At 37.7% G+C, this 27899-nt stretch overlaps 1 protein-coding gene across 1 annotated transcript in view; it reads right to left on the minus strand.

Annotated features, from left to right (window-relative positions):
* PREP (prolyl endopeptidase) overlaps nucleotides 1-27899 on the minus strand; it is an 84383-nt gene that overhangs the window by 49224 nt on the left and 7260 nt on the right. The window contains exons 4-7 of the mRNA XM_086876682.1: nucleotides 26571-26701; nucleotides 25032-25241; nucleotides 23711-23832; nucleotides 14053-14158 (exon numbers count right to left, since the gene is read on the minus strand). Coding sequence (XP_086732808.1) covers nucleotides 14053-14158; nucleotides 23711-23832; nucleotides 25032-25241; nucleotides 26571-26701 — 569 coding nt within the window. The remainder of the gene's footprint in view (nucleotides 1-14052; nucleotides 14159-23710; nucleotides 23833-25031; nucleotides 25242-26570; nucleotides 26702-27899) is intronic.

The raw sequence follows: 27899 nt of genomic DNA on the forward strand, positions 1-27899 counted from the left end.
GACAGAATGAAACCAACATACTGAAGTACAAGTATGAAGTACAAGTAAATGAAGTACATTTCATAAAAAGAAATCACCAGACTGTTGAAAAATCACTTTTTTTAATGGTAAATGCGCACAATAGTTGTAGTCTCCATAAGTGCAACAGAACTTGGATATAGGACAATATACTTGGATGTAAGGACAGTAACATGATAGTAGGGATTTACATTGCTTCCTTGCAACTCATTCATCCACTCCTAAGTGAGCAGCTAGCAAAAAAGTGAGAGGGTCGATGTTCTTAGTTAGGGCACACTTAGCTGTTGATGTTCTTAGGGGCACACTTAGTTGTTATTATACAAAAACAACAGCATCCATCTTATTAAAGTGGCTTTTATGTAATCCTTAGAAGACAAATATTGCAGATGAATTACCTCTAAACCACTGTCTTACTGAAGTGGTTAAATACGCCAACATCTAATCCAGGATCAGAGGTGGTAACGAGGCAACTACAGGCAGCCCTTACATCAGACACATCATTGCAGCACAGGGTATGTGCTGCAGTTCTCCAGTGAGAGGAAGAAATCCTTTGCAATGACACAGCTATCAGCCATAAGAGGATGCTTCTTTATGGATGGCTGCAGGTAGCCTAGTTGTGGCTGTGACTGAAAGGGGTATTCTAGAATTGCTTCAGATCCTCCTGCTTAGCCTTCTCCTTCGGGCTAGAAATAACCTGATGACAAACACAAGCAGTCCATTGGGCACTAATATGGTTGAAAAGTGATGGGGACAGACACCATTTTTTTCCAGGTCATGCCCGTGGCAAGACAAGGAAGGGACAGGCCCATACAGTTCACTAGCATGGCACTACCCCCACGTCAAGCACTCTGGCCTTGCCTCTCAGTAACAAAAAGAACAGTATATCTGTAAGTTATGGCTTCAGAAAGTACTTGAAAAACAAAATGAAGGATGGACATTCTGCCCATTCTTTTCAAAAAGGAGAGAAAAGAACTGAAGAACTGTATCCTGATAAGAATTTACAAGTTTAACCAGCAGCCCTCTGAGAACATGTGTCTTTGAGAAGAAACACTGAGAAGTGGCATTTATATAGTCTAAGGCTACTCCTAGCACCTGAAACACTAAAGACTTCAATTTAATCCACATAAGGATACAGTGAGACAGACATATACAGGAAAAGCATGACAGTTTCCTGTATACTGTTGCTATACCCTAATCCTTCTCCCTGCCAGTCTTTCTATTAAAATACATTGCTGAGAAGATACAGATGGTTTTGCCTATATGTTTTATACCGATCAGTTATTCATCACCACATAACTGCATTACAATAGGAACTGCAGGTAGAATTCAGTGGACAATAAAGCCATGCCACTCAACAGAAAATAATAAATCTACAGAGCTAGGCTTCTGCAAAAGACAAAAGCAACATTCAGTGTACAGACAGAATTTTTAAACAATGTTTTTGGATCCATAGAATATCAAAAGAGAAATTGTTTCAGTAAGCATCACAGAATAAACCATCAATCTTGTACTGGCCTCTGAACATAGTAAAATATTCCATGGTCTGCTGAGAGCTCTGGGTGATGAAGCAGGTCTGTAACTGAATGATGGCAACTATAGGAGAAGGAAAAGCTAATCTGAACAAATTGGTAAGAGCACAAGTTATCACAAGGTCTTGTTACCAACCATCTTTACACAGAAAGAACAGCGTGGCTGAGTGTCACTATGTATGTGTTCTAGATACTTCCATTATTTCATGTTTCATGTTTCATGCACAGGCCAAACAATTTTGCCAAACAATGGCAAATAACCTATTGTCTGTGCCTACTGGAGAGACAGGGTTTAACAGTAGGGTTATCTGACACTGGGAAAAAGGGTTTCCAAAAGGCAAACACTTGCATTTGGCTTTTTTCATGTGCCCTAACAGTCAAAATTATCAGGTAAAGATATAAATGTTCATCTCCATAAATTCCATTCTGTCTTGTCATTTTTTGCAGGACAACTTTTCTAGAAATGGAGCAGTGCTGAGAAAGCTCAGGAAATGAATCAGGAGGCTCATAAGAACAGGACAGGCTTTCTAACCCAAAGAATGATGCCACATTTTATTACAGTACACATATAAACTTCTACCCAAAGAAAGATCATGACTTTTTAACCCCTAGATTTTCATGGAATCACAGAATGATTTGGGTTGGATCTTAAAAGCCATCTAGCTTCAACCATCCTGTCATGGATAGGGTGACATTCCACTATACCAGGTGCTCAAAGCCCTGTCCTACCTGAATTTGAATACCTCCAGGGATAGGGCATCCACAACCTCTCTAGGCAACCTCTTACGGTGTTTCACAGTACTTATCTACACTAGGTTTTACATTCAATAGAAGACAGATAATTTCATGGTACACAGCATACATCAGATTGGAAGAGACTGTTTCAGGTCCCCTGTGGCATGTTCATAACATATTCTGGGAACTGAATGGCAGAGTCCTTCACTCAGACATCTACTTCCACATCAGAATCTAATTTCTTTTTGAATCATGCAATACTCAATTTGTTCTCAAGCCCCTGTTCTGAGTGAGGCAGCTAGGGAAAAGAACTCTGGGTTTTTCCTTTTATTTCTTCAAAGCCACAAATATTTAATTGTCTCACTCAGGTCTCCAAAGGCAAGAGAGATTTTCAAACAGTTTGGACATCTTTAAAAGCAAAATCTCTCTATGCCTTGGGACCTGACTTCACTTATAAACATCTGAGGGAGGAAATACTGTAAAGGAGATATCAAGATGTTCCTATGAGGAATGCAACTTTTGTATTTATATTGAGAGGGTATCACTCATTTTGCAGATGATGGATGACAGCTACTCAATGATCATGGAAAGTTAATGTATTTGCCGTCTAAAATATAAATAAATGGAAGGAAGCAATATTCATTCCTTTAAGTAAAAAGTTCAGATGTGTCAAGATATATTCAAAGATTAATCCAGAAGAAAGAAATCAAGCACTTTTATGAACAGACATTTCTCAATCAGTTTCAAGGCTTCAATTTTACTTCCACTGGGATAATCACTCAAAAGACAGAGGAGAATATATATGGTTCATTTTGAGAGAGTTATAGCTCATGCCCTCAGACAGCAGAACATAGCAACAGAAAAGCAGGAATCAAAAGTAATCTCCCTCACACTACACTTTCTCTAATATTAACAGATAAAAGCCTCAAATACCTCATCTAAAAAATAACCTCATTATGAATACTATTTACCCTGGAGGTGTTCAAAGCCAGCTTGAGTAAGGCTTTGAGTAACCTGGTCTAATGGTTGGTGACCCTGCCCACAGCAAGGAGGGCTGGGACTGGATGATCTTTAAGGTCTATTCCAACCCCTCAACATTCTATGATTCTGTGCTTTATAAATGTAATGTCCAGTCAGACAGTAGCAGCATGAAGATGTCCTTGCTCAAATTAACAGCACGCTATTTAATTTCATTGAATAGTTTGCATTTGAAAGGACTTTTAAAGGTCATCTATGCCGATCCCCTTGCAATGAGCAGAGACATCTTCAACTAGATCCAGTTGCTCAAAGCCCCACACTACCTGAATTTAAATGTTTTCAAGAATGGGGCATCTATCACCCCTCTGGGCAACCTGTTCAAATGTTTTAACACATTTATAGTAAAAAGTCTTCTTCCTTCTATCTAATCTAAACCTGCTCTCTTTTTTAGTTTAAAACTATTATGTTTTTTGTATGGCAACAGGCCCTGCTAAAAAGTTTGTCTCCATCTTTCTTACAGACATCCTTGAAGCTGCAAGGCAGCAGCAAGGTTTCCCTGAAGCCTTCTCTTCTCCAGGCTGAACAACTACAGCTCTTCAGCCTTTCCTCATGGAGAGGTGCTCCAGTCTTCCGATCTTCATCATGATCCTCCTCTCAGTCCACTCCAACAGGTCAAATGTCCTCTCTGTGCTGGGGTCCCCAGAGCTGGATGCAGTGTTCCAGATGGGGGTCTCATGAGAGAGCATGACAGAGGCACAGAATCCCCTCCCTTGTCCTGCTGGCCATGCTGGTTTGGATGCAGCCTAGGAAACAATTTGCCGTCTGGGCTGCGAGTGCATGTTGCCTGGTCATGTCCAGCCTCTCATCCATCAATGCCAAGTTCTTCTCAGATCCAGCAGGGCTGCTCTCAATCCCTTCATCCTGCAGCTAGCATTGATAAAGGGTGTTACGCCAACACAGGTGCACCTTGCACTAGACCCTGTGGAGCTTCATGAGATTCCCATGCGTCCACTCCTTGAGCTTGTCCAGGTCCATCCATAAAGTATCCTGTCCTTCAGGTGTGAAGCACCACTCAGCTTGGTGATGTCTGCAGACTTGCTGAAGGTGCACTCGATCCCATTGTTTATATAGAACCGCTCCCAGTATGGGACCCCTGAGTATGTATGGTCCCATTAGAACACAGACACTTGTCACCCGTGGTCACTGGGACACTGAGCTGTTGACCACTACCCTCTGGATGTGATCATTCACCAATACCTCATCCACCCAAGAACCTGCTCACCAAATTCGTATCTCTCCAATTTAGAGAGACAGACATTGTAGGGAATCATGTCAAAGGCCTTACAGAAATTCAAATAGATGATGCCCCGTAGGGCATTTTTGTCAGTAATTTTACTTATCTCTATTGCTAATAATTTGCCTCCAAGAATAAATACATATGAAGTATGCATTTATACTTATATTTTCTGTAATAAATAAATAAAAAAATACAGTAAAAGCAAAACTTTGAAATTTACATTTAAGAGATATGAAACATTTTTCTTAAACACTCTATTGTTGATCCTTCCACATATTTTTAAAGACAAGTAATTTTTTCTTCCCATTTGTTAGGATACAATAGCCTTGTTTTGTTATTTATTTTTGAAACTTTTTTAAAAAGTTACTTCAATCACAGAAAAGTTTTTCAAAATATGGAAGAGTATTTTCCCTCTCACCACGTTGCACTTTATAGCTGATGTCTACTGTAGCCTCACTGTCTCGTTCATTTTCACTACAAAGGTTTTGATCCACTATTTCAAGCTACACAGCACAGACTGACTCATCCCTTTGATGTTACTGTATATAGCACTTTTCATTGCTTATTTATTTATTAAGAGAGCCTTATAAATTGCAAGACTAAACTAAGAAGGCCAAACAATCCTATTTTCAACACTGAAGTGGACAAACATTACCTTTTTCCACCTGCCCTCAAGTCATATACATGCTTTTTTAGTGTGGGGAAAACCAGAACATTCTAAACAAAGAAACAAAATAAAAAACACTTCTGACAGTCTTGCCCTTAAATTCTTTCTTGCAACCTCTCACTGTGAGTCTAGTGCAAAGCAGTTCCAACTGACAATGACTAAGCAACCAGCAAGATGTGAACTTCTGTGTTTGCTCAATTTTTATTACATCTTTTCAAGCCAGTGGTTCTCAAGCATTTTTCACTAGTTCCTATTCCTCTACAAGTGTCCTCCCACCACCTCCCACTGTTTCCAGCAGACACAAACCACCAATCTCCAAGCAGCCCAGTACCCAAATATAAGAGCCCCTATCACTGTTCTCTCTCCAGAAAGCCCCTGTACCTCCTATATAAAACAAACCTGTGTTTAGCTTCCCTTCCAATCCAACAACTCAGATGTGCTTTCCTATTTGCCAACCCGCTATACTTTCTGTATGCCAGAAATCACTGCAGCTTATCATTAAGGCTGTTTCTACACACCCAAAGGTTATGAGAAGAGCCATCTGCTCCCTGTGATGGTTTATATCCCTCCTTTTCTCCCCTCTGCTATCATGCTTCAGGTCCCCCAGGAAGAGCTAAGTGGGGCTCTGCCCAGAGCTCTGAGTCAGTAACTCATAAAACAGTTCTATAGTGTTCACAAGGGGATCCCCATTTTTTTCATTAGGCTTCTGAGCTGCTACCACAATACAGAATAAAGAAAAAGGTCAATATTAAGGACAATTTCAACAAGACCAATAGGCCATGTCATGCTAGTCTAAGTTCGTAGCCAAGGGTGATTAAATAGCTTTAATTTATTTCTTGTTGCACACCAACAGATTGGCACTAAATTCCTTCTTTACAGCACCAAATCACATATTCAAAACAGTAAACAGTCAAGGCTGACAATCTAATCAAAAAGAAACAATCTCATTTCTCAAGAAACAGGAAAAACAAAATTATTATCGGGCACAGAAACATGAAGAGACATGCTATATAAAAAAAATCTACTGTTTTTGTGGTCTGGGTTTTTTTTTTGGGTGATGATAGTTTCTTTTTGGTTGGTTGGGTTTTTTGATTTTTGGGGTTCTTTGTTAAGGTGTACAACAAGGTTTGCTAATTAATAATTGTTTGATTACTGTGTATCCAGGTGTTTGGCTACTATGAGGCATTTTCAGGTATACCAAGAACAGTTAAGCAAAGTGATTAATATGAGAAGTTTCCTTGTTTGACTGGTTCAACAAACAAGCAAACCTGAGTCCTGTCTGTCTTGTGAAAGACAAATTTGATAAAACAGCTACCAAAAATTGTGCCTTACATTGTTCAGCTACTGGGTAAATATATGTTTTTTTAGTAAATACTTAGCATTAGATCACTTTTAAATTTTTGTTACAGGAGCCAAGAGTTAAAAAACCTACTAACAGCTTAGCAAGATAAGTAGGGAAATCTGGAGTATTGAATGAAGGAATAATAACCTTCTGGCCATGAACCCACAATGCTGTCCTTCCTGACCCAACAGGCACTGTACTCCTGCTACTGACTCATAAAGCAAAATTAAACCTTATCAGCTGGCTGACAGAGTGGTCAAATCTGGACAAGAATACCGTAATTTTGCCCCTGATCTTTTTAAACATCACTTCACAAGGAACTAAAGAGGCAAGCACAAAGGGAAGAGCTCCCATATCCACTGTTATTTGTAACAGAGTACAGCAAGGGAGTTACCCCAAAAGCTTAAAAAGCCATCAGCTGTGTCCTCCCAGTGGGGTCTTCTCACAGCATTTTTTTGCCACAATACTGTGAATTATGACCAGAGGTCTTGAGAAATTGAGTATTTGTAAAACACTGATATGAGATAAAAACCTTTTTAAAAGGTTTGGTTAAGTTAGCTGTAAACAAAATTCTGATCTGTAAACCTGCCCATTTCTAACACAAAGAGTTTTGTCACAAAAACTATGCCACAAACTGGGTTAATCTGGTGGGATTCACAAGAGGCCTATGGTAGTTGGGAAGAAAGGGAAACAGTATCTCCCCAAATCTTTTATTTTTACAGACTAATTTTAAATCCCCATTATAATGAAGCTATTACATATTTGTCATAGATTATTTACCACAGTGATTTTCTGTTCTAAAAAAGAACATTCTTGGCACAAGTAGCTTACAATGGCCTGCTTAAAAACCTAGCAAACAACCTGAACATTTGAAGAGGAAAATGACCCAGCCTGTATACAGTAGAAACCCTGTGAAGGGGGAAGGAAAGCATGAAGAACATTTTCACGAATCCGGGAGGCAGAAAAGATGCTCAGACGCTCCATGTACTGTTCATGGAAAGAAAAAGAAACACTGCTGTGTAGATTATCTTCTGAGGAAAACAATCTGACAAGGAATATCACAGGAGACTGCACTGCAAATTCGATTAATCTACAGCTGTCGACAAAAATATCATGACATATAGTAAAGGGGGAAGATCTATCTACACACCTCAGTTTTCAGATGTAGAAATAGACAAGTTAAATCCTTTTACATTTCCTGAACACTTAGAAATAGTCTACTCTCATTTATTAGCTGTGATCTCCATTCAGAGGCTAAGATGATTTTCCAGTCAACACAGGGCAAGTTAACATCCACTGAATCACAGCCTGAGAAATTCATGAACAATCAAAAGCACAACTTCCTTCAGTACAACAGAACTAACATAACATTCTCTCTTCCAGAGAGTCTTTGATGACATCATTATCACCTCACTTATTATTTAAAGGCAGTGTATGTAAGAAGAAGCAACAACACATGCTATGCAGGAAGGTAATGAAATGCATTAACTCAAGATTACTAAAGCAATAATTAAGTGGCAAATATTGGACAAACCATATTTCATAAAAAGATAATCTGTGAGACAGTTAAACCAGAGGTTTCCTCTTCATCAAAGCAATTTACTTTAGATTGTTAACAAAATTATTCTGTTCTATTTCTTGTGGAACAATCTGGATCTTCCCTCCCAGTGTCTCGGATTGAAAAGGCGCAAATTTACTTTTTTGTTTGTATTGTCTAGACAGACAGCAAAAATAGGATAGGCATGTAATTGAGCATAAATATGGAAGAAGTTCACAATTTAAGAAGGCAAAAAAGGGGTTTACAGCTTTGTTTTTTTGACTAAATGAGCTTATCTGGTTGGACGAATCTTTTCAAAACAGCCACAAACTGTTGAATTTAATTTGAAATTTAAAAAGGAAATATTTTTTTGCTATAAAAACATAAGTAAGTAAAAACGGAAGAATACATGTTCCTTTCACCTACTGGGGAAAGAAATATCTGAGCTCCTGTAAGCTTGTTATGGGCTATATTGTATTGCTTGATGATTCCCACAGCAGCTGACTCATCCCTGAATTCACAGCCATGTTCCAAGTTCTATCAGGCAGACATCTATTAAGCATTTTTACTTCCACACATTTTTAATTTTGCACTCCTGTTTCTTCTTTCTTTTCCCAAGATGAATATCCCTCCCTTTTCACTTTGCTTCCCCACTCTACCCTGCAAATTTAAGCAAAATAATTCAACCAGCTACTGTGTTATTTGCGGAAAAAGGCCTTTTTTTTGTCTCTCAGACAGACAAAATCAACTTATTCTGACCAAGGTCTCCTAACATATAGGTAAAAATATTTTTTAAAAATTGTGCCACATTTCTAACCTACAGTAAGTTAGAAACAAAGTCCACAAATGAGCTAGCTAACTTTAATTCTAACAACCCTTAAGTACAGAGCATTTACTCTTTCTAAAGTATGACTTAACAACACAAATAAATTCAGAAGTATGAGAAATTTCTTGACACTAGACTTGAAATAGTTAATAAGTATATAATTTTATATGTCCAGCTGCATGTTGAAGTAGACTAGTTCAGCTAAATCAAACAAGTCCCAAAAATGAAAATAATGAAAAACTATATCAATGAAGTGTATACATGAAAGAGCATACTTAAATTTTTATTTGAACATATGAAATCTGCCACATACCAAGCTCTATATATCCAGTGCAATATTGCCAGATTGCATGAAGTTTTCAAAATCTTTTTCTTAAGTCCTCAGTGAAATGAGAAAAAAATTATAAAAACAATCACTATACAAATAGAAAATATAAATGTACAAATACAAAATATAAAAACAATCACTAAATAAGCTGTACAGCTTACTGGATCCCTTTGTGTCAAAGGGATCCAAACTACGAATCATTTCATGGAAACACAAATGGCTTTCACTGAATCCAAGGGCCTCAACCTAGAAACCACAATATTGCTATTCAGTACAAGAAGAGCTAATAACAGGTAACTGGCCTATAAAATGCCTATGTCAGGAATAGTTTATTATCGTGATCCCTTCATAGTTGAGGGAAGTCCTAACCTTTGTTTTGCTCCATCCAGACAAGGGAAGTCAGATCTGCCTACTCATCTTTGCTGCTACAGCCAGGATGCTGCTGCAGAATGATACAGTCAGAACACTAAGCACAGGAGCATCTACAATCACAGTGTGGCTTTAGTCCATAAATATACACATGTGCGTTTATCCTGACCTGCTACTCAAACAGGACTTAAATTCTCATGTATCTCAAAGAAATTACATAGTATTAAGGACATTTCTATAACTAGCCTCTGGAATTTTAAAGGACAGGTCCAAACACTGGAAGTGATATAAGGGACACAGATGTAAGAGGTCTACTATGGAAGGAGGAAAAAAAAGAAGAAAGGGACAGAATAGCCTCAGTACAAAATTACTACAAGACTGCAATATCAGTTGTGCCCCTTCAGCTTTGAGGTACATTTCATTTATTCAGTCCTTTCCCTTGATTACTAGTTCCATTACTTTTTTCCTCTTCATTACAAAACCATAGTCCTGTCTCTTGACAGAAACTTTCCTTGGTCAACCAATTTCAATAATCCAGGAAGCAGTTTAGTCAGTATCACTTTAACAAGGTGTTAAAAACTAGTATAAATAAGTAACTAAGTAGTAAGTAAAATAAGTAACTTAAGAATTTAATGGTCATTTTCAGCTTTCAGTTGCAAATTCAGACTTATCTGCATCTCTGTCTTCAGCAAGCACCTCCAGGATGTAAAAGCATTTTGACTGAAATAATCAGAGCCTATCCAACATTATTTCACCTCTTCTTTATGGTTACAAAATTGGAGTTGCCAAATCACTCTGTCCTTAAAACAGCATCTGTATCAGATGTGTTATTGGCTAGATCATAGGCTACCTATAATACCATCATCCATTTTCTCTCATTTTTCAATTTCCCTCATTCCTTCTTCACCAGTCAGTACAATTTCTGAAATAACTAATATTCACTCAAATAGTCCTGCTAATTCTTTTTTTTCCTGACAGCTTCTTCACAAATATCTGTGTCTTAATCAGACCATTTTCTCTCTGCCCCCTAGTTTGTACTTTATTTCAGATGCCACAGAAGAAGTGTTCCTGCTTTAATTTTTTTCAATTTGCTTTCAGTTTTGTGGTAGCTCTCTTTTCTTTTTCTCCCTTTAATCTTAGAAGCATGTGAGCTACAAGCCATGGGAATCTTTTCCAATCGGCACAGGGATCCAAATCTGTCCAGAGAGATACCTGTATTTCACATGGACTGAATCATCCTGAGGGAGCACAGGAGAGTAGGAGCCTCAGTTAATGCTCTAAACAGGTACATTCAGTCCACCATTTTATCACATCTACATCTGGAGGTGATTTTCACTTCACCTCCAACACAGAATTTGGCAATTCAGAATTTTGGCAAGCAGAGTCATTCCTTACAGCATAAGGTAAGAAAATTAATTTCTCATCTCATCCACTTTGGATTTCAAAGCAGTCAATGATGTAACAGCTTTTTGATAAACATATGGCTTAGAGCAACTTAGCCTTGTTATCACATACCCAACTCAGCCAATAGCCCACTCAAGGAAACATGTTTACAAGTTTAAAACTAAACAGAATTACTCCACTTGTCCACCCTACAGGTCCTTTAAATCATACACCTCCCTATCAGCCAATATTACTTGACTATGATATTCCAGTGCACTTTCTCTGCACTTTACAGCTGTTAGACTTTATTTCAAGTCTGAGAACACACTTATTTAACACATTATGAATTATCTACGACTTACAATTGGCACTTCTGGGAAAAATCAGAATGGAAAACAGGTTGTTTAAGGAGCTCTTCAGGAAGGTCATTGCTTATAACTGTTCCTTCTAATCTACAGACGGGCTCTGAAACTTGATCGTCTCAGGTCACCACAGCCTCCCAGTGATGACAAAAGCCTGCTGAATACCGTAATGATCCAAGTAAGCAGATGCACAGGAAGGGTGCATCTTCAAAGTCCTCTTAAGTGAGTACAAGTGAGACAGAGTGTTGTATGCAACAAGGAGACACAAGTCTCTGAATACTGGAAACAGTGGAACCTAGTGGTGTATGGGTTTGTATAGTCATTTGACATTCTAACTCAATTCATATTAAGATTTCGCGTAAACAGAGTGTCATCCAAGAATTCACAGGAGAGAGCAGTTACAAATATCAAAGCTGGCAGACAAATCTTCATAGACTTTCATATCTTTGATAACCCACAGGGGAGAGAACTTTGACCGCAAGTGGCTTAAGTTTAAGATGACAAAAACTTCTGAAGCCTTCTCCACATCTCAGGTATCCATAACGGTTCTCACTTGAGTGAGTCTTCAAGGTATAACAAGATTAAATTTATGCCACAATCTTATGTTCTCACCTCTGCCTGGCCAACTGACCTCCCACACATTCTTGTGAGAGTTGGGCCACTGGGATTCCTGCTTTTCCATTACCATTGATTGCGTTCAGAAGCCAATGGTCAAAAGCAAAGTGGGATTAAGTATCTCCATATTATTTCCATAGAAAGCAGGCCACAAATAAGGAACAGGAGACATTCATCCATACACATCCAAGTGAAAAACTAATGATCCAGCAGCAATTCTAGGTTACCCCATTCTGTACTATTGCTGCACTGCTGTCTACTGGATGAAGCAAGGCAAAAGGATCCTTGCAGGTTAGACAATCCAGTAAGCAGAGCTTTAAAACAGAAAAAACAGGAGAAAGTGATTCCTGAACAAGTAAGGAAGATGTGAAAGGCAAGCCAAGGGCCTGAGTGGTAACAATGAAAGAGACACAGCAATCCACAAAACAGAGCTGAATTAGATTCTCTCCAAGCATAGCCATGTAAAGGAGGAAGTGCCTGCAGAACAGCCTCATGGAGAAAGCTCTCAAACCTGTACTGAGAAATCAGCACACTTGGGTGCCTGCCTGAACTGCCTCTACACTGATGCACACAACATGGGAACACAGAGGAGTTTGAAGTCTGTGTGCAGTTTCTGGACTATGACCTCATTGGGATAATGGAGACATGGTAGGATAGCTCACAGACAGATAAAGGCTGTTTAATAAGGACACACTGGCAAGCAGAAGAGGTGAGCTGTCTTTTATGTGAAAGAACAGCTGGAATTTGTGGAGTTCTGTCTTGGGACAGTTCAGGAGATGGTCAATAGCTCACAGGTTAAGATTAACAGGCAGGCCAGCATGAGTACTACTGTAGTGGTATATATACTACTATGTGCTATAGAGCACGTAGTAGTAGTGTACTATATGTAGTAGTACATGCTTTGGACTTCCTAATTTGAAGAAGTACATGATGCCTTCTTCAGACAACTGGAAGAATACTCATGTTCACTGGTCATACTCCTGACAGTGAAAATTCTAGCCTCTGTGATGTCTTCTCTGTGGAAGGATGATGTAATCTAGGGCTTAAGCAATCTAGAATTCTACAGTGCCTTGATAACTGCCCAAGGTGATCACAGAGCCAGAGAAAGAAAGGTGCCGTGGCTGATCCGGTATGTACAAACAACAAAGAACTGGCTGGGCACGTGGAAGCTGCTGGCAGCCTTGGCTGAAGTTTGGTTGTAGACAAGTCAGCAGTAGTGTCCCCTCAATATTCTAATAAACAACAGAACAAGTTCCTTGAGATTCAATGTTCAACAAAGAGCTACAGCAATATTTATTCTGTTTCTGAAGTTTCCAGAGAGAAGCTGAAAGAATCAAAAGAGCTAAGTAGCGTTCTGTGCAAAACATATATTAAGAAATACCTTTCAATAATCCAACACTCTGGAAATACAAAACCACCAATCAGTAAACCAGCTATCTATGTCAACCATTAACAACAGCCATAGAATGTAAAGTGCCATACTTTTGGCTTGTACCACTGTGGCTACAAAGCCTAATGCACAAAAGCCAAAGGCTACTCCAACTAGAAGGGAAGGAAGGAGCACTTCATGAAAGCAGATTTGAAATTTGAGTTGATACTTCTACTGTAGTAACAATGGTGCTACCAAATAACACTGGAGGATTTTTATTTCCTAGCACTATACATAGAAAAAAATGTTATCTATAAGCCAGTCACTTTTTGAAAAAAGGCGCTATCAGCATTTGAAGGAAGATACGTGAAATTTTTAAAATACAAAAAAAAGTTTAAACATGTTTTTTACTGGGGTAGAATGAAATGGAACATACACTGGTACAGCTGCTTATACTATACCAACTTTTCCTTGTGACCTTTTAAACATACTACAGAATGAAGAATGGAGTTTTCCATCAACTGATGCATAACAGAAAACGGAATGCTAGCAGTGCTTATTTTATCTAATTTAATTGTGGTTAAGCAATACATGGTTTTGAATATATATGCTATATATATTTTTTTTCATTCAAACATAAGGTATTTCAAATCTCACATCATCTTAAAAGGAAGCAAACTTACAGAGCAACACATACCTGTTATACCCTGAGACTCTTTCTGTAGATCACAGTACCACAGTCTGTTCACTGGATCACAGCCTTCTCTGACAGACAGCAAGACATATCGACCATCATCCGACACCTGTAAGAAGTTACAGAAAAATTAAAGACAATTCACCCGCTGGAAGAAAGAAGTCCAACTTGAAAAGTGAGTTCACACATGCAGAAAAATCTAGTGCTGCTGTTAAACAAACATTACAAGCTACAACCACATTATAAATGATCTGATAAATCTTCTTGGTTCACTTTTGCACATGCATGTACACACACAACAGAATTTCTGAAATGGTGTCTGCTAGTACAGAAGGTTATCAATCAATCCTTCTTGCTACTCAGGCTTTGCAAACGTCCTACATGTCTTGACAAAGCTTTTGAAAGTGCAAGTCCAACAAGGAAAGGCAAAAAGTAACAAGAAGTCATCAACTCAAAAAGTCTCCCTCTCCTGACTGAGCTGTTATGAGCATATTTCAAAATTACCAAATTTTGATGTTTTATTAACAGAGCTGATAGAGAAGGGCTGTTTAGTGCCCACATTCTTATATGACCATATCTACTGGAAATTTAAACCTCTAGTCACAAAATACAAATATGGGTTCTCGAAATCTTCCACTTGGCACTATACACAGCTTCAAAACAATTCTTATAATGAAATTACTTCTTACATATATTTCAGTTTGTATTTGCAACATTCGTTATGCAAAACACATGTAGAATGAGCTGTGCAAAATAAATTTCAGAAGAACTGGGTTCCAATTATACACCTATTCCAACAGATCCACAATTTCAAAGACAGAAGAAAGGAACCTAGTAGAACAGAAACGTATTTCAGTGTATGAAAGTTAACAAAAAAACCCAACAACCAAACACGCCTCGAAATAAAAACAATCCCCAAATGAGTATTTCCAAATCATATTTTTACAGGCATTTTGTTAAGAGCAAATTATACCACAAAAAAAGTCCATACAGCTGAAAGCTTACAAGATAAATAGAAAAGAACACCTAAGATTCCTACTGTAGCCAAAAAACACTCCATTATATGAAACAGCAAAGACATCTTTAACAGGGCAGCCTGCAAAATTGAGATATTCTGCCTTCTCCTTCCTAGAACCAAGTATATTCAGCAATGGAAATCAAGATTAGGTGATCTTTCTTGAAAGACACATCTTCAGTGGTTTTAGATAAGCAATAATTGCAGGTGTAAATTTTAATTAAGAAAATGATTGCCATATGCTGCTTAAACATCTGTCCATACTTGTGAAAGCACCCGGCTCCCTTCACTTCCTCACCTACTGAAAAAACTTAACAAATAATTTTAAGTTGTATATAAAAATACTGATTTCAGTGGAACTCAAGAGTATGACACACAAAAACTCTTTTAGTCACAGTCAGAACCCACATAAATTTATTCTTTGATTCTCTGAATAAAACTGTTAGGAGAGGACTAATAACTTTACCCAAGAAAGAACAGAGATTTGCAAATTTCTGATGTTGTTGCAAGGGCAATTCAGAATATCTGATGACAGCAAATCTGAGTACATCTAATTTTTCCTTCCATATACCCAGCTGGACTAGTTAAAGAGTTGATAGCAGTTTATGTTTAACTTGAAGTAAGAATTCCCAAAGCATCTTGCTGGTGGGATACCAATTACGTGTCTCTATCACTAAAACTATTCTTATACCAGTGAGTTCTACAACCCAAAAGAATTTGACAGAAACAGGACAGGATGGTTGACTGCAGCATACCAAAATGTTCCGTATTATACTGCAGATTTAGACATCCATATCGCAAAGTTACAGTTTGATAAGCAATCCTGGCAGCAGCATCAGCTTATGCAGTCTCTAGCCCTTCATACTGCTGTAGTTGCTTGTGTCCATGCAAGTTCATTGCCCATGTCGTGCCAGTACAAGCATCCAGCATTTGTTAAGTAAACCAGTTCAGGGAACTGATCCAACAGAAAAAATTGCATTTTAAAATAAAAACCAAAAATTTAAACCTCTGATAAACAGAAAAGAAGAAAGAATCCAGAGGAAACAAAACATCCAAACAAACAAAACAAAGAATCCAGGAGGGGAAGGGGAAAGAAAAAAACTTAAACAATCCACAATTGAAAAAGAAGAATAGAAGAAGCCCCTCTGCCAGATTAGTATCTCAATCAGTTCACTGCTCAGTTGCACAAATGGCCAAGCTAACACACAGCAGCAAACAGCTGGAAACATGAATAACAGGGGCAGAGATTGCTCAAGGCAGCTCAGACTGCAGCACTGAAGAATGTGTAATCACAGCCCAAATGCCACTGACCCTACACTGCAAACAGGCAAGAGTCAGGGTTTCAGGATGGCAAAAGGAAATAGGACTTATCAACTATCATTTGAATTACTCTTACACTGCTACATCATTTTCCTGAGTTGAGCTGCAATTCCTGCTCTTGGCTCACAAATATATGAACTGAAATTTCTTACTAGTACCTCACTCAATATCAGAATGCATTCATGGTTCAGCATAACAGGGACAGCTGCAACATCAGACCTGGTTTCCCACATTTAAGATGAAAAGGAAACATATCTCAAGAATTTCTGAGAGAGATCTGGAATGCCAGTCAATGTACATTTCCCTCCTTAAAATAATTACCATAATTTCAAATAACACACACTGGTAAAAGGTAAGCAGGCGATAAAGCAATTGCACTTCTTAAAACAATATTTAGTATCTGTCAAAACAGGACAGAAGAAATCCTGTAGCCTTTCAACTGGAGCTTTTAAAAACCTTCAGCATAACAATGATTTTACTGGCATAAACACAGTAATCTCTAACTCAGGACTAGTAAAGGAAGGATTATTTCAAAGAGCTGATGTTGGTATGTAGGTTTTAGTTTCATTACTACTGTCATTCAGTCAGTTGGCAATTTTGAGTTTGTTAGATCTACTATTTCTTAAATATTTCTTGTGACCAACATTACAAACATACACAACAGTATCACTAAGATAGCTCTAGTCCCAACTACTATTTTATATAGGCTGTCAAGCATCAAAACCTTCAAATCCTCATTTATAGTAGCATTTTGGTTTATAGTGGAGTGTTTTCTCTGAGTTGTTTTTTTTTTGCCTAGCAATTTTGCTTCAGTGTTACGTGTTCTCTCCATTTTGATGAACAGAAACCACTGCTAAGACAAACTTTAAGACAAGAAGCGGTTTACCCGTAACTTTACTGTAATAAACACCAAAATAAGAAAAATTATTTGGAAGTCTAATTAGAAAAAGAATCTTCTAACCACTCAAATCTCATCTTTTGTTACAAAATACAACTAATTCATTATACAAGCCATATAAGGAACTGCAAAAGGCTTATGAGGAGCCACAGAAAAAACAAAATGAAACATTTTGTCTAGCAGCAGCAGCAGCAGATTTCAGACCAAAAATTCATACATAATTGAACAAACAACGACAAAAAAGAATGAACACAAGAAAGCTGTTCGGTTTTTAGACTTCCTGGTTTTATGTATCGCTCAACTAAAATGTCAATATGAGAGATATTAGAGTGCCCTACTTTTAAGTCATGTGCATGCCAACAGTAAATATTAATGCAAGTTTTGTGGATGTTACCTGGACAGTCACCACTGCCAGACTGAGGATACAGAAGAGCTCTCTATACTTAATTCACAAGTAGGGGCCCTTAGATAATGTTATATTCTATTAAGGCAATTATTATTGCTTTATAATTATACACGTCATTCCTTTATAGATAATAAGTGCAAAAGTTTTAATACCTTTCCCCTTTTTTATAATCAAGGTGGAAAAAACCTAATAACTGCATAATCTGTTTCTGTCTAACAAGGTACTAAAAATAAAATAAATAAAATTCAATTATTAAATCCTATGCCTGTGTTGAGAAAAAGATAAACTCTCTTCTTAACAGCAGGCATTAACATTCTGGTAATCTACAATCTGATTTGCATCTGCAGTTATTTCACAAACTACTGCTCTTCATGCACTGGTACCCTTTGCATATGAAACTGAGCAATTGTCATTGCTATCTAATGCATTTCCAATGAAGCACAGCAAATGAATCACATACAAAAAAAAAAAAAGAAATAAAAATTAAAGTTCACAAAAATCACAGACAGAATCAAAGCTTTCCAACAGAGCTAAAAGGTCAAATTACTAACTGTAACGTACCCAGCCATGAAAGATCAGATCATCCAGAAAAAGAAAGATGTGTGGCAATAAAGATGTAACCATGCAACACATGGAATTAAGAACTAGGAACTAAAAACTCATTGCATCAATAAGCTGGATTTTCACACTGCTACAATTTTCACTATATGCTATGGATGTAACAGCTTAAAACCACCTAGAGTAACTGAATATATTTTTTTAAAAAAATACTTATTTAGGAACGCACCCAGTCACCACAGTAAAACAGATTCATGACAGCAATTACTTCCTTAACTTTAGATATATACTGCACAAAGACTTTTATGTAACACCACTGACCCTGGATATGACCCCACTAAGAAGAATTTACATGCAAGAAACCTTTCACTTGCTGCAGAAATTACCTCTTTTGTTGTTTATGAGTATTTTTAAGCTTTCTATCAGATGAACAAAGAAAAAATATTAAGAACAAATACCCACAAAGCATGTGGGTTCTACAGAGAAAAAATAAAATTACTGAAAAATCTGCTGAAACATTTGGCAAGTAAAGAGTAATTACACTGTGTGAACAGCCTCAAGTGTTCTACTATCACAGATGTGCACATGCACCAGTGCTGCAAAGATCTGCCTGCATGATGACAAAGAACCCCCACAGTTGTCTCCTAGCCTTTCAAATTCCACTTTTATTATCTCACTTTTTATTAGAAAAATTAAAGCTATTTTCTTTCCTAGAATAGGAAACCCTTTTGTAAAGGGTTGTGGGTTTTTGTGGGGGTTGTGGGGTGTGGTACTGGTTTGTTGTCTTTTTAATAAAGGAAACCGATAGCTATATTCTGATATTATCATTGCAGTGGTGCCAGAAAGTCACTGAAGCTTGCAAATAGCTCCTATCACATTTTATGTTCTCACAGTATTCTGAGATGTTGAGGATGGGGCACGAATTCCCTCTCACAAATCAACCTCTTGGGAGCTTTCTGTCCGCACAACCCAAGCCACCTGAAGCTGCTGCTCTCAGGCTATAAAGGTGTTGCTTTGTTTTCTGTTTGCAGAGTACTGGTTTCAGAATCAACCAGATTTCATCATCAACCTAATGATGGGTGATCACAGGAATGCGTAATTTCAGGATGAGGTCAAATATAATCCCCTTCCTATATTCTGAGGTGCAGGCCTGACACACTTTATGCAGGATGTGGACACAGTTATATGCAAACAACATTCTGATGTGCTCTATCCACACACTCACCAGGTTAGAAAACCTGCTCTGGGCATTCATTCAAATCCCTTATTCCAGCTGGGTTTTTATTCTTGGATTTTAGATACAATGTGCTGAGATAAAGAGCACTTCTATTCTGACCATAAACTTTTGAGCCTCTGGTAACTTTGGGGTTGAGAGAGCTTACCAAAGCCAGAGAAAAGGGATTTTGACCCTAGAATATTGTGCTTATGACTATTACAATTCCAACAGAACACCAGGCAGCCTTGCTCTAAAGAGAAACACAGCAATATGTACACACATATTTACATGCATTCTCTTTCCTAAGTCTAGCACAGAATAAAATCAGTAGCTTTCTGGGGTAACAAACATCACACACATATTTTACTGTGGCTTTCAGCTTGCTTTTGAGCAAGGAAAGCACCAAAGCATCTGGAACCTGGCTATGTAAGAGATTATCAGCTCCCGTAGTGCCATGTGCAGCCATGATTACCTGCCTTTTTCTTAAGAGTAAAATTCTCTGGGCCTACTGCCAGAGCTGCAGGAAGATATTAATACTAGGCTTCTATTCAAGATTCATTCTCGACTAAGACAGTGTAAGGCTTTAGAAAAATTTGCACAGCCCTGTTTTACCCAGCAGCGTGTGTCTCACTAGAGCAAAATGACAATGTTTTCAGCCCTTCCCCTCCATGCTGCTCACTTTCCCCTTGTGGATGCTTCTGCACTGCTGCAGTGAAAACACTATAGCCAGCACACATCTGGCACAGCCTACTTCTCTGTGCTCTGAATTTCACGGGCAAGATCATCCCCCTGGTTTAGAACCATTGATATTAACTGACAGCTCTAAATATAAAATTAAGAATTAAAAAAAAATAAATTGTCAATTCAGAGACAGTGCACAGTGATTGTTAAAAAACATGAAAAATTGTACTTATTTTACTGCTGGCAGAACTGGGATAGGAGGGTTCTCCTCACCCACTCCTTTCTGTTCCGTTTACTTTCCTGGTGTGGTACCACAGGGACTTCTTGCACTACCAACTGTGAAAGACTGTTACATAACTTATTGTTTAACTTTGAGAATAACAGTCCGTCTGTGAAAGAGAGATATGTTTATTCAGTCTGGAGAAGAAGAAAGAAAATGCTACTTCAACAGAGAAGCATGGGAAGCCCCTGTTTTCCCAGAGGACGTATGACATTTCCAAGGTTTTAAAAATCTTCATACCAGAGTGCCCTCTGCCGGGCTGCTATTCAATTAAATTCTATCCTTGCTCATCACAACTCTCCCACCATTCCAGAATCTGTACCAGAAATGCATATGCTTTTTCTAGACTAATTAAAAGATTTGATAGCCTCTTTTACAAAACTTACATATCTGACTAACAATAAACAATATTTTTCCTCACAAACAATCCATTCAAGTGAAGAGCTGGAAATGCATCTATATTTCTTTGCCAACAGCATTTTCAGCAGCACAGATTTTATTTAAATCAAGCATACTTAGGGCTGGTGTTGAATGTATAATAAGGAAAAGAACCGTGGAGCTATTTGCTTGCATACTGTCTTGTAAATATATTAAGCTGACAAAATTTTATACAATGCTCTTTTGTCCTTATGAATGATCTAGTTTCTGATCATTCAGATCTTGAGAATACAAACCACTCTGACTCCCTACAGTGCACCGGAGGTTATTTTTTATGAAGCATCATGGCAACATTATTAATTTTGCAGTCTCTGAAGGATCTCCTTGTCAGGTGCTTTTCACTTGCAAGCGAACTATTTGTCTTCTTTGACCTTGGTTGCAAGATCTGCAAATTCTGTTCAAACCTAGGTATGAAAGTTCAACTCTTCCCCCCACCGTAGAGAAAGGCTTGGTACTTAAGACTAGAAAACCCACACCATAATTCAACTGTTTTCACTGAAGCTTGGGTAAAACAATCTCTCTAACTAGTGGCACTAGCAAAGCTGTGAAATTAAAACATTTTTTAATTTATGTGACAGGAACACATGAAAGAAAGCATGCATTTTATAACGTGTTGAGCTGTGCAAAGTTGTATTTTAAAATCTATAGCAGCAGCTTAGCACCAAGGAAGTATATTCAGGACAGCACCAAACAGGCATATAATTTGATTTTTGACTAATGGTATCTTAATTTTTCCCCTATTACTTTGTGGTCTTCTGCTTTCTCAAACACTTAGAAAAACTGACCAGAAAACTTGTTGGAATAGGCTGAAAAGAAGACTTTTACCCATTGCCCAAGGATGAAACCACGTTTTGCAATTGCACTGTTTTGGTTTGGGTTTTGTTGTTTTGGGTTTTTTTTAATTGCAGAATATTTTTCTCCTGACCATCAAAAAACATTTTTTAATCAGTATCACTACAGCAGAGCCATGTGTTACAGCTGGAGCTCACAGCACAACCTCAGAATACTAACTGTTTTAAAGTATTCTCACTTAGAAAAGTTAATCATTATTTGCAGAGGTGAATTACTGTATTTCCACTCCTCCCTAAAATAGCCTTTCTTCCTAAATACCAGTATCTCTGGAAGTTTATTATGTCTCCTAGAGGTCCATGAAAACCAACATAAGCAGCCCTACCCATCCTGTAACATCAATTTATTAAACAAAACCCCACATTAGGAAGGTGTTTCTCTATGCACTGTCCTTCCCACTTCCACAATAGTATTGGGGCTGTTCAACACCAGTGGTTTCAGAACTCAGCTCTGCTACATTCCTTTAACCCCCTGTTCTAAAGCAAAAGTCTAATTAATCAGACTGCAACATGAAACATGAATTTGCCTTCACAACATGTGTAGTTGAGCACATGATACAGAAAAGGAGTACTAATACTACTACTACTCCTACTAATAATAAGCATCACTAATGTTAATAAGGGGTACATCATTACAGAACATTTGTCACCAAAAAAACCCCTTTATTTATGGAACTAGGGAAAAATAAGCATAACAGTGTCCAAATTCCATTTTATTGCCACTTAAACCCAAACTGACTGGTTTTTGAACCGTTAAAAAAACCTCAAGTCCCATTTGCAAGCTTACATTGATATTCAGGCCAGTTGCTAAAAAATGTTTCATGAATACATGAGATTGTGTAAATGAGGTTGTGGTTATTTGCAGAACCTACAGATTAAGTCTGATTTGTTAGAGAAAGCACAGTGTCACTTTGCTGGGAAGCTCTTCATATTCTCACTTACTGTCTCATTTTAAATCCCACTGTTCAAATTCTTTGAAAGAACCTTTGTTTTCTGGCAACCTACAGTAAAGACACCCCTAACATTTTGATGGGTTCATGTGTTGGAAAGTGATACAAACTGATGATCACATTTTTCAAAAGAGGTTATCACAGAGAAAAGTACGTAGGAACTGAGTACTCCAAACCAGGCTAAAAACACTTAATATTCTTCAAAAGTGTCAGACAAAATAGAGACTATAGAAACAAAATGTCTTATCAAACATAGTAGGCAAGAGAGTACAGAGTATTAGAAGTATTCGTCCACAAGAAAAACGTCAGCTCCCTGATAAATGGAATGACCATCACTTCAAAACAGTGCACTCAACTGCACATCACTAAATTTAATATGGGGAATAAAATACATTAATTAGGTTTACTGGGATTTCGCACTATATAGTAGTAGTTCAACAAAATAAACTTAGGAAATTAATTCCATTTCCAATAACACAGTCTGTACCATATGTGTGCTGATAAAACTTGCTGTAGGGAAACTTAAGAGTTCTCCAGTTACACACACAGTATTAACGTATTTTGACCTGTGTATTTCCATTCCTCAATTAAGAAGAACAAATATATTTATTTTTCAGGGAAGACATTGCAAAATTAAATATAACCAAATAAATACGTGGCAGGGAATATCCAGACATGCTGACTATTAGAATAAGGTTTTTGCACAGGAATTAGAAGCTGGGGCTAAACACTAACCAATAAGAAACAAGAACAGTGACCCATCATCCATCAAATGATGTTCTCTGTCTCGGAATGTGTATCAGGCAGAATGATCTCAGTGAAAAAGAGTTTTTGATTGTGTCATTGCAGGCTGGAGGAGTGATTTAAAGCAAATTAGGCAGTCTTATTTTCAGAAATTCCTAATCAATGATTCTTAGTTTATTTGTCAACTCTACAACACTAATAAAAAGTGTTCTTTTAACAACATGTTTTAAAAATAATATCTGCTATTAGTTGTTAGAATCTAAAACACAGATCATGACAGTGATGTGGTGCAGGATGTTTACCATACCTCAGCTCCACCCATCCATTTTGGTTCATCAGGAAATTCAGCACATAGGATATCTTCTGACTGGTTAGTTCCTAATACATGATAATGCAGCTTTTGATGCAGATTAGTGGAGGTCTCAGTGCCTAGTGAAATGCAGATATTTAAACCAGCAAGTTCTCAAAGAAATGCAACAATCATATGGAACCCTTAGAAACTTCTGTATCCCTTTGTATACAAAAGAGAAATTCAGAGGAGAGAACTTCTCTTCTGAAATGGTTCCAAGTTACAACCATTCCCCTCCAAACAAACACCCCCCTACAAAACAAGATAAAATTTCACGCTGGAAACCTGTTTAAACAGGAACCCTTTCCTTTTATTGTTGATAATACCTTCTTGAAATTTGAAGGTTTATCATTTCAAGCTTTGTTTTTTAGAAATAAGAGCAAGTGATGCAAAAAAAAAAACAAGAATCCCTGCCACCCTCCGTTGAAACTTTCATTTCTATTTCACCCAGAGCAACTAAGGGGAGGTTTACTGCTAATTAACATTTCTAGAAACCTTCATACTTGCATTTGCTGAAAATATAAAAGTGATGTATTTTAAAGCACTGCATGAGGTGCCACTTGATTAATTTTTTTTTTAAAATTTCATTCTTGCAATATTTTCCAAGGCTGGAATCTATCTTGCAAGTCTGGCAAAATTATAGGCTTCAAAAGAAAATACAGAGGCAAAATTCAGGCTCTCTCCAGTTTAACAAAGAGCACATCTCCAGAAGAAATTTTTCAGTAGCTCTGCTTTATAAAAAAAGCTGCTAAATTCCTTCCCTAATGATATTCCTCTGCAAGTCTTTCCACTTTGTGTGGTGCTCCTTGAATTTTGCTAGCATAAACATTTCGTTTTGCTTTGCTGGGAACCACACATGAATTAATCTGATTGAACAACAAAAACCTTATGCCTCACATTGCTATTCATGAGGTCCATCTCCAAGAGCAGTTTATCTATGCCCACACAAATGCGTAAGGGGAAAGATCGAAGTAAGTTGCCACCAGACATCAGATTCTAGCCAATACCACAAACAATATGGAACCTAAGTAAATCATCCCAGAGAAAAAGAAAAGGAGCATCAAACTTTTATGAGAAAAAGAGGGGCAGGCAGACAAGAAGCGACTTCCACTAACTGAACATAGGGTTCGGCCATACAAGACATAATTTGATCTCTAATTGCACAACCAATACAGCTACTTATTTCAATAGATTTGTAGAGCTAATTGTTTGTTGCTCCAATTCACTGCAAAAGTGATTTTGCTTCCACATAGCATGCAATTAGAATGGTCATACCTACCATCACTTTTCCCATCTTGTTCCGGGTAGCAGTTATAGAACATGCCTTTTCCATCATGGGTCCATGCCATGCAACTGAATTTAACTCTCTCCAGTGTATCTGGGAGATCCTCAGGACCTTCCACTTTCATAAATTTTATAGTAATCCAATCAGAGCCACTAGAACTCAGGCCATATGCAAAATATTCACCATCTTCACTGAATGCATAACCTAAGAAATCAGAAGCAAAAGAAATGAAGAGAGATCAAATTGAAATACTAGTTAAAGGAAATGTTCACCAAACACTAAGAGAAGGTTTATTTTTTAAAAAACAGTGCAAGACACTACATCTGCTATCACTTGGGATTCACAGGACTTTTCCAGGCTCTGTGACTTCTCAATTCATTCACAGATCCAAGTTTAGACGCAGATACTCAGTAAGTGCATCCATGTTCAGTAATATAACTTATGCCAAACATCTGAATCATAGTTTGAATTGTATTTCTTCTACTGCCCTGAACTTGGCAGGAAGAGCTAGAAAATGAAATGAACACTGGTAGAGAACTTGAGCAAAAATTTTAAGAGAGAAACAGTACCAAAGAAGCTAAGAGTGGCAACCTATGTGTCCTGAAATAGTGTAAATATCACTTAAAAAATGGAGTCACTGAAACCTAGTCCCTTTAAAACCCTGAAAACTGAAGTCACTGGAAAACTTTGCCACTAGCATGAAAATGTTTAACTACCAATATTCTCAGCTAAGACCTGTGATATATATTTCACTTTATCCAAACACTGAGGAATGAAGAGGTTCCACTGTAGTTGATAAAGATCAAATTCATGCTTGCAAATTAAGTCAGGTGAAGAGACTGAATTATCACAGGCCTGTACAGACCTGAAAGCAACAACCAAAAATTGATCTAAGAAAAAGTTGCATTTCACAGACATGATAGTTTTGAGAGGCTGCACTGTGCCACACCAATATATCCTCTCCCATAAGAACATGAGTGGCCATTCTGATTCAGGACACAATTCCATCTAGTTGTCCTCAGGAGCAAGAACAATCATATAATCACGAATGGTTTGGGTTGGAACGGATCTTAAAGATCATCTAGTTCCTACCCTCCTGCTGTAGACTGGGACACCTTCCACCAGACAAAGGTTGCTCAAAGGTCCATCCAACCTGGCCTTGAATACTCTCAGGGATGGGGCATCCACAACTTCTCTGGGCAACCTGTTCCAGTGCCTCGCCACCCTCACAGTAAAGAATTTTTTCATAATATCTAATCTAAACCTATTTCAGTTTAAAACCATTTGCCCATCTCCTATCACTAAATGCCCTTGTAAAAAGTCCCTCTCCAGCTTTCTTGTACGCCCCTCATAGGTACAGGAAAGCTACTACTACAGGAAACTGAACCAAGATAACTGTGGATACAATCTGGATTTAGAAGTATTCTTCTGAAACACCATACAAATCCACATAGGACTATTGTAATTACTTTGCTTAAATTTTCAACTTCCTAAGACTGAGACTTACTCAGCAGGAACTGCTGTCTCACTAACCTCGTAAGGCCACAGTGCCATCATCAGAAAGCTTATTTGGATCAAGAAAAACTTTGGCTTCGGCATCCAAGGAGTCTTGTACGTATAAAACTCGCTGATTCTGGAGCCCTGTATTGTAGAAGTGAAAATACCTGAAAGAACACAAGAGGGAAAAATTAAGTAGGAAGAACTCTGATTTTCCGTTAGGCGACTGTATGAGAAACTTGTATGAGGCTGTCATGAAGAGAATAAAAGACAGATGAATTGGTTAGGGAAACACAAGTTTCACAGTAGAGTAGGAGTCATGGAAAGGATGCATCCAAAATATCCTTTAAAAATACATGCTGCATTTTCCACACTGCATTTCAAAGAATTCTAAGTATACTATAAACTCCAAATAACTGTCTATGTTAAACATCTCTGGCAGCTGCAGTATTTCTCTGTTACAAGTACTGGCACAGGTTCCCATCCCTTATGTTCTCAGCTTTGTCATTTACACAGCTGCTTTCAATCCATACTGGGTGACAGACTTATGTTCAAACGAAACAGAACCAAAACTGTTTCAGTGTCCCTACAAATGCATGTTTGAAAAAGTTGCAGGAAGAGACAATTACAGTTGTCTTTAGTGAGTGATACTCTTCACATCCTAGAACACTACAGAGCTCAAAGAAATTAACACCCATATTCATAGAACTTTACTACACAACAACATGAGTTAAAAAAAAGAGACAGCAGCTTCACCTGGGGGAACAGAGGAATTTACGGAGCAACATTCAAATCTAAAAATAAGTTAATATATTCCCTAAGACTGACAAATACTTGGGTACAAACATGGGAACTTGGTAAAACCAGAAGGGGAAAATATACTCACAAAGGCCTGGTTAACAATATCAGCTAGTAATGTGTTCAAGTAATAACAGTAATGTTCAGCAAGTGCAAAACTGAAAGATTAAAAAATAGAAGAAAAGTAATTTTCTATATATCAGGCATTTTCTTGCCAATTTCATCTTTGCAATGCTGGGCAACAAGCTGGGAAGCAAAGGTCAAGCAATGAGACTGCACCTCCCTGGGCAGCCTTCCTTTCTGCAGACTCTACAGAATAACTCTTCAGACACTGCCCTTTAGCAGCTATTCTTCATCAGAAAACCATAGCTAAATTTAAGAATTTCTGAGTGTCATGAAAAGTTCAGAAAATTCTTCAAACAGAATAGTTCCTCACCCCCCACCTTACTTAGTGTTATTTAACTTGGTAGAGACCTCTTGATTGCCTCAAACACCACAACGTAGGGCTTTTTTGTATTATATTTTAATTGCTCTGATTTAAATCCAACACATGCCAAGAAATAGAGT

This window comes from Cyanistes caeruleus, chromosome 2, assembly GCF_971803275.1.
Source record: "Cyanistes caeruleus chromosome 2, bCyaCae1.hap1.1, whole genome shotgun sequence".
Taxonomy (NCBI): domain Eukaryota; kingdom Metazoa; phylum Chordata; class Aves; order Passeriformes; family Paridae; genus Cyanistes; species Cyanistes caeruleus.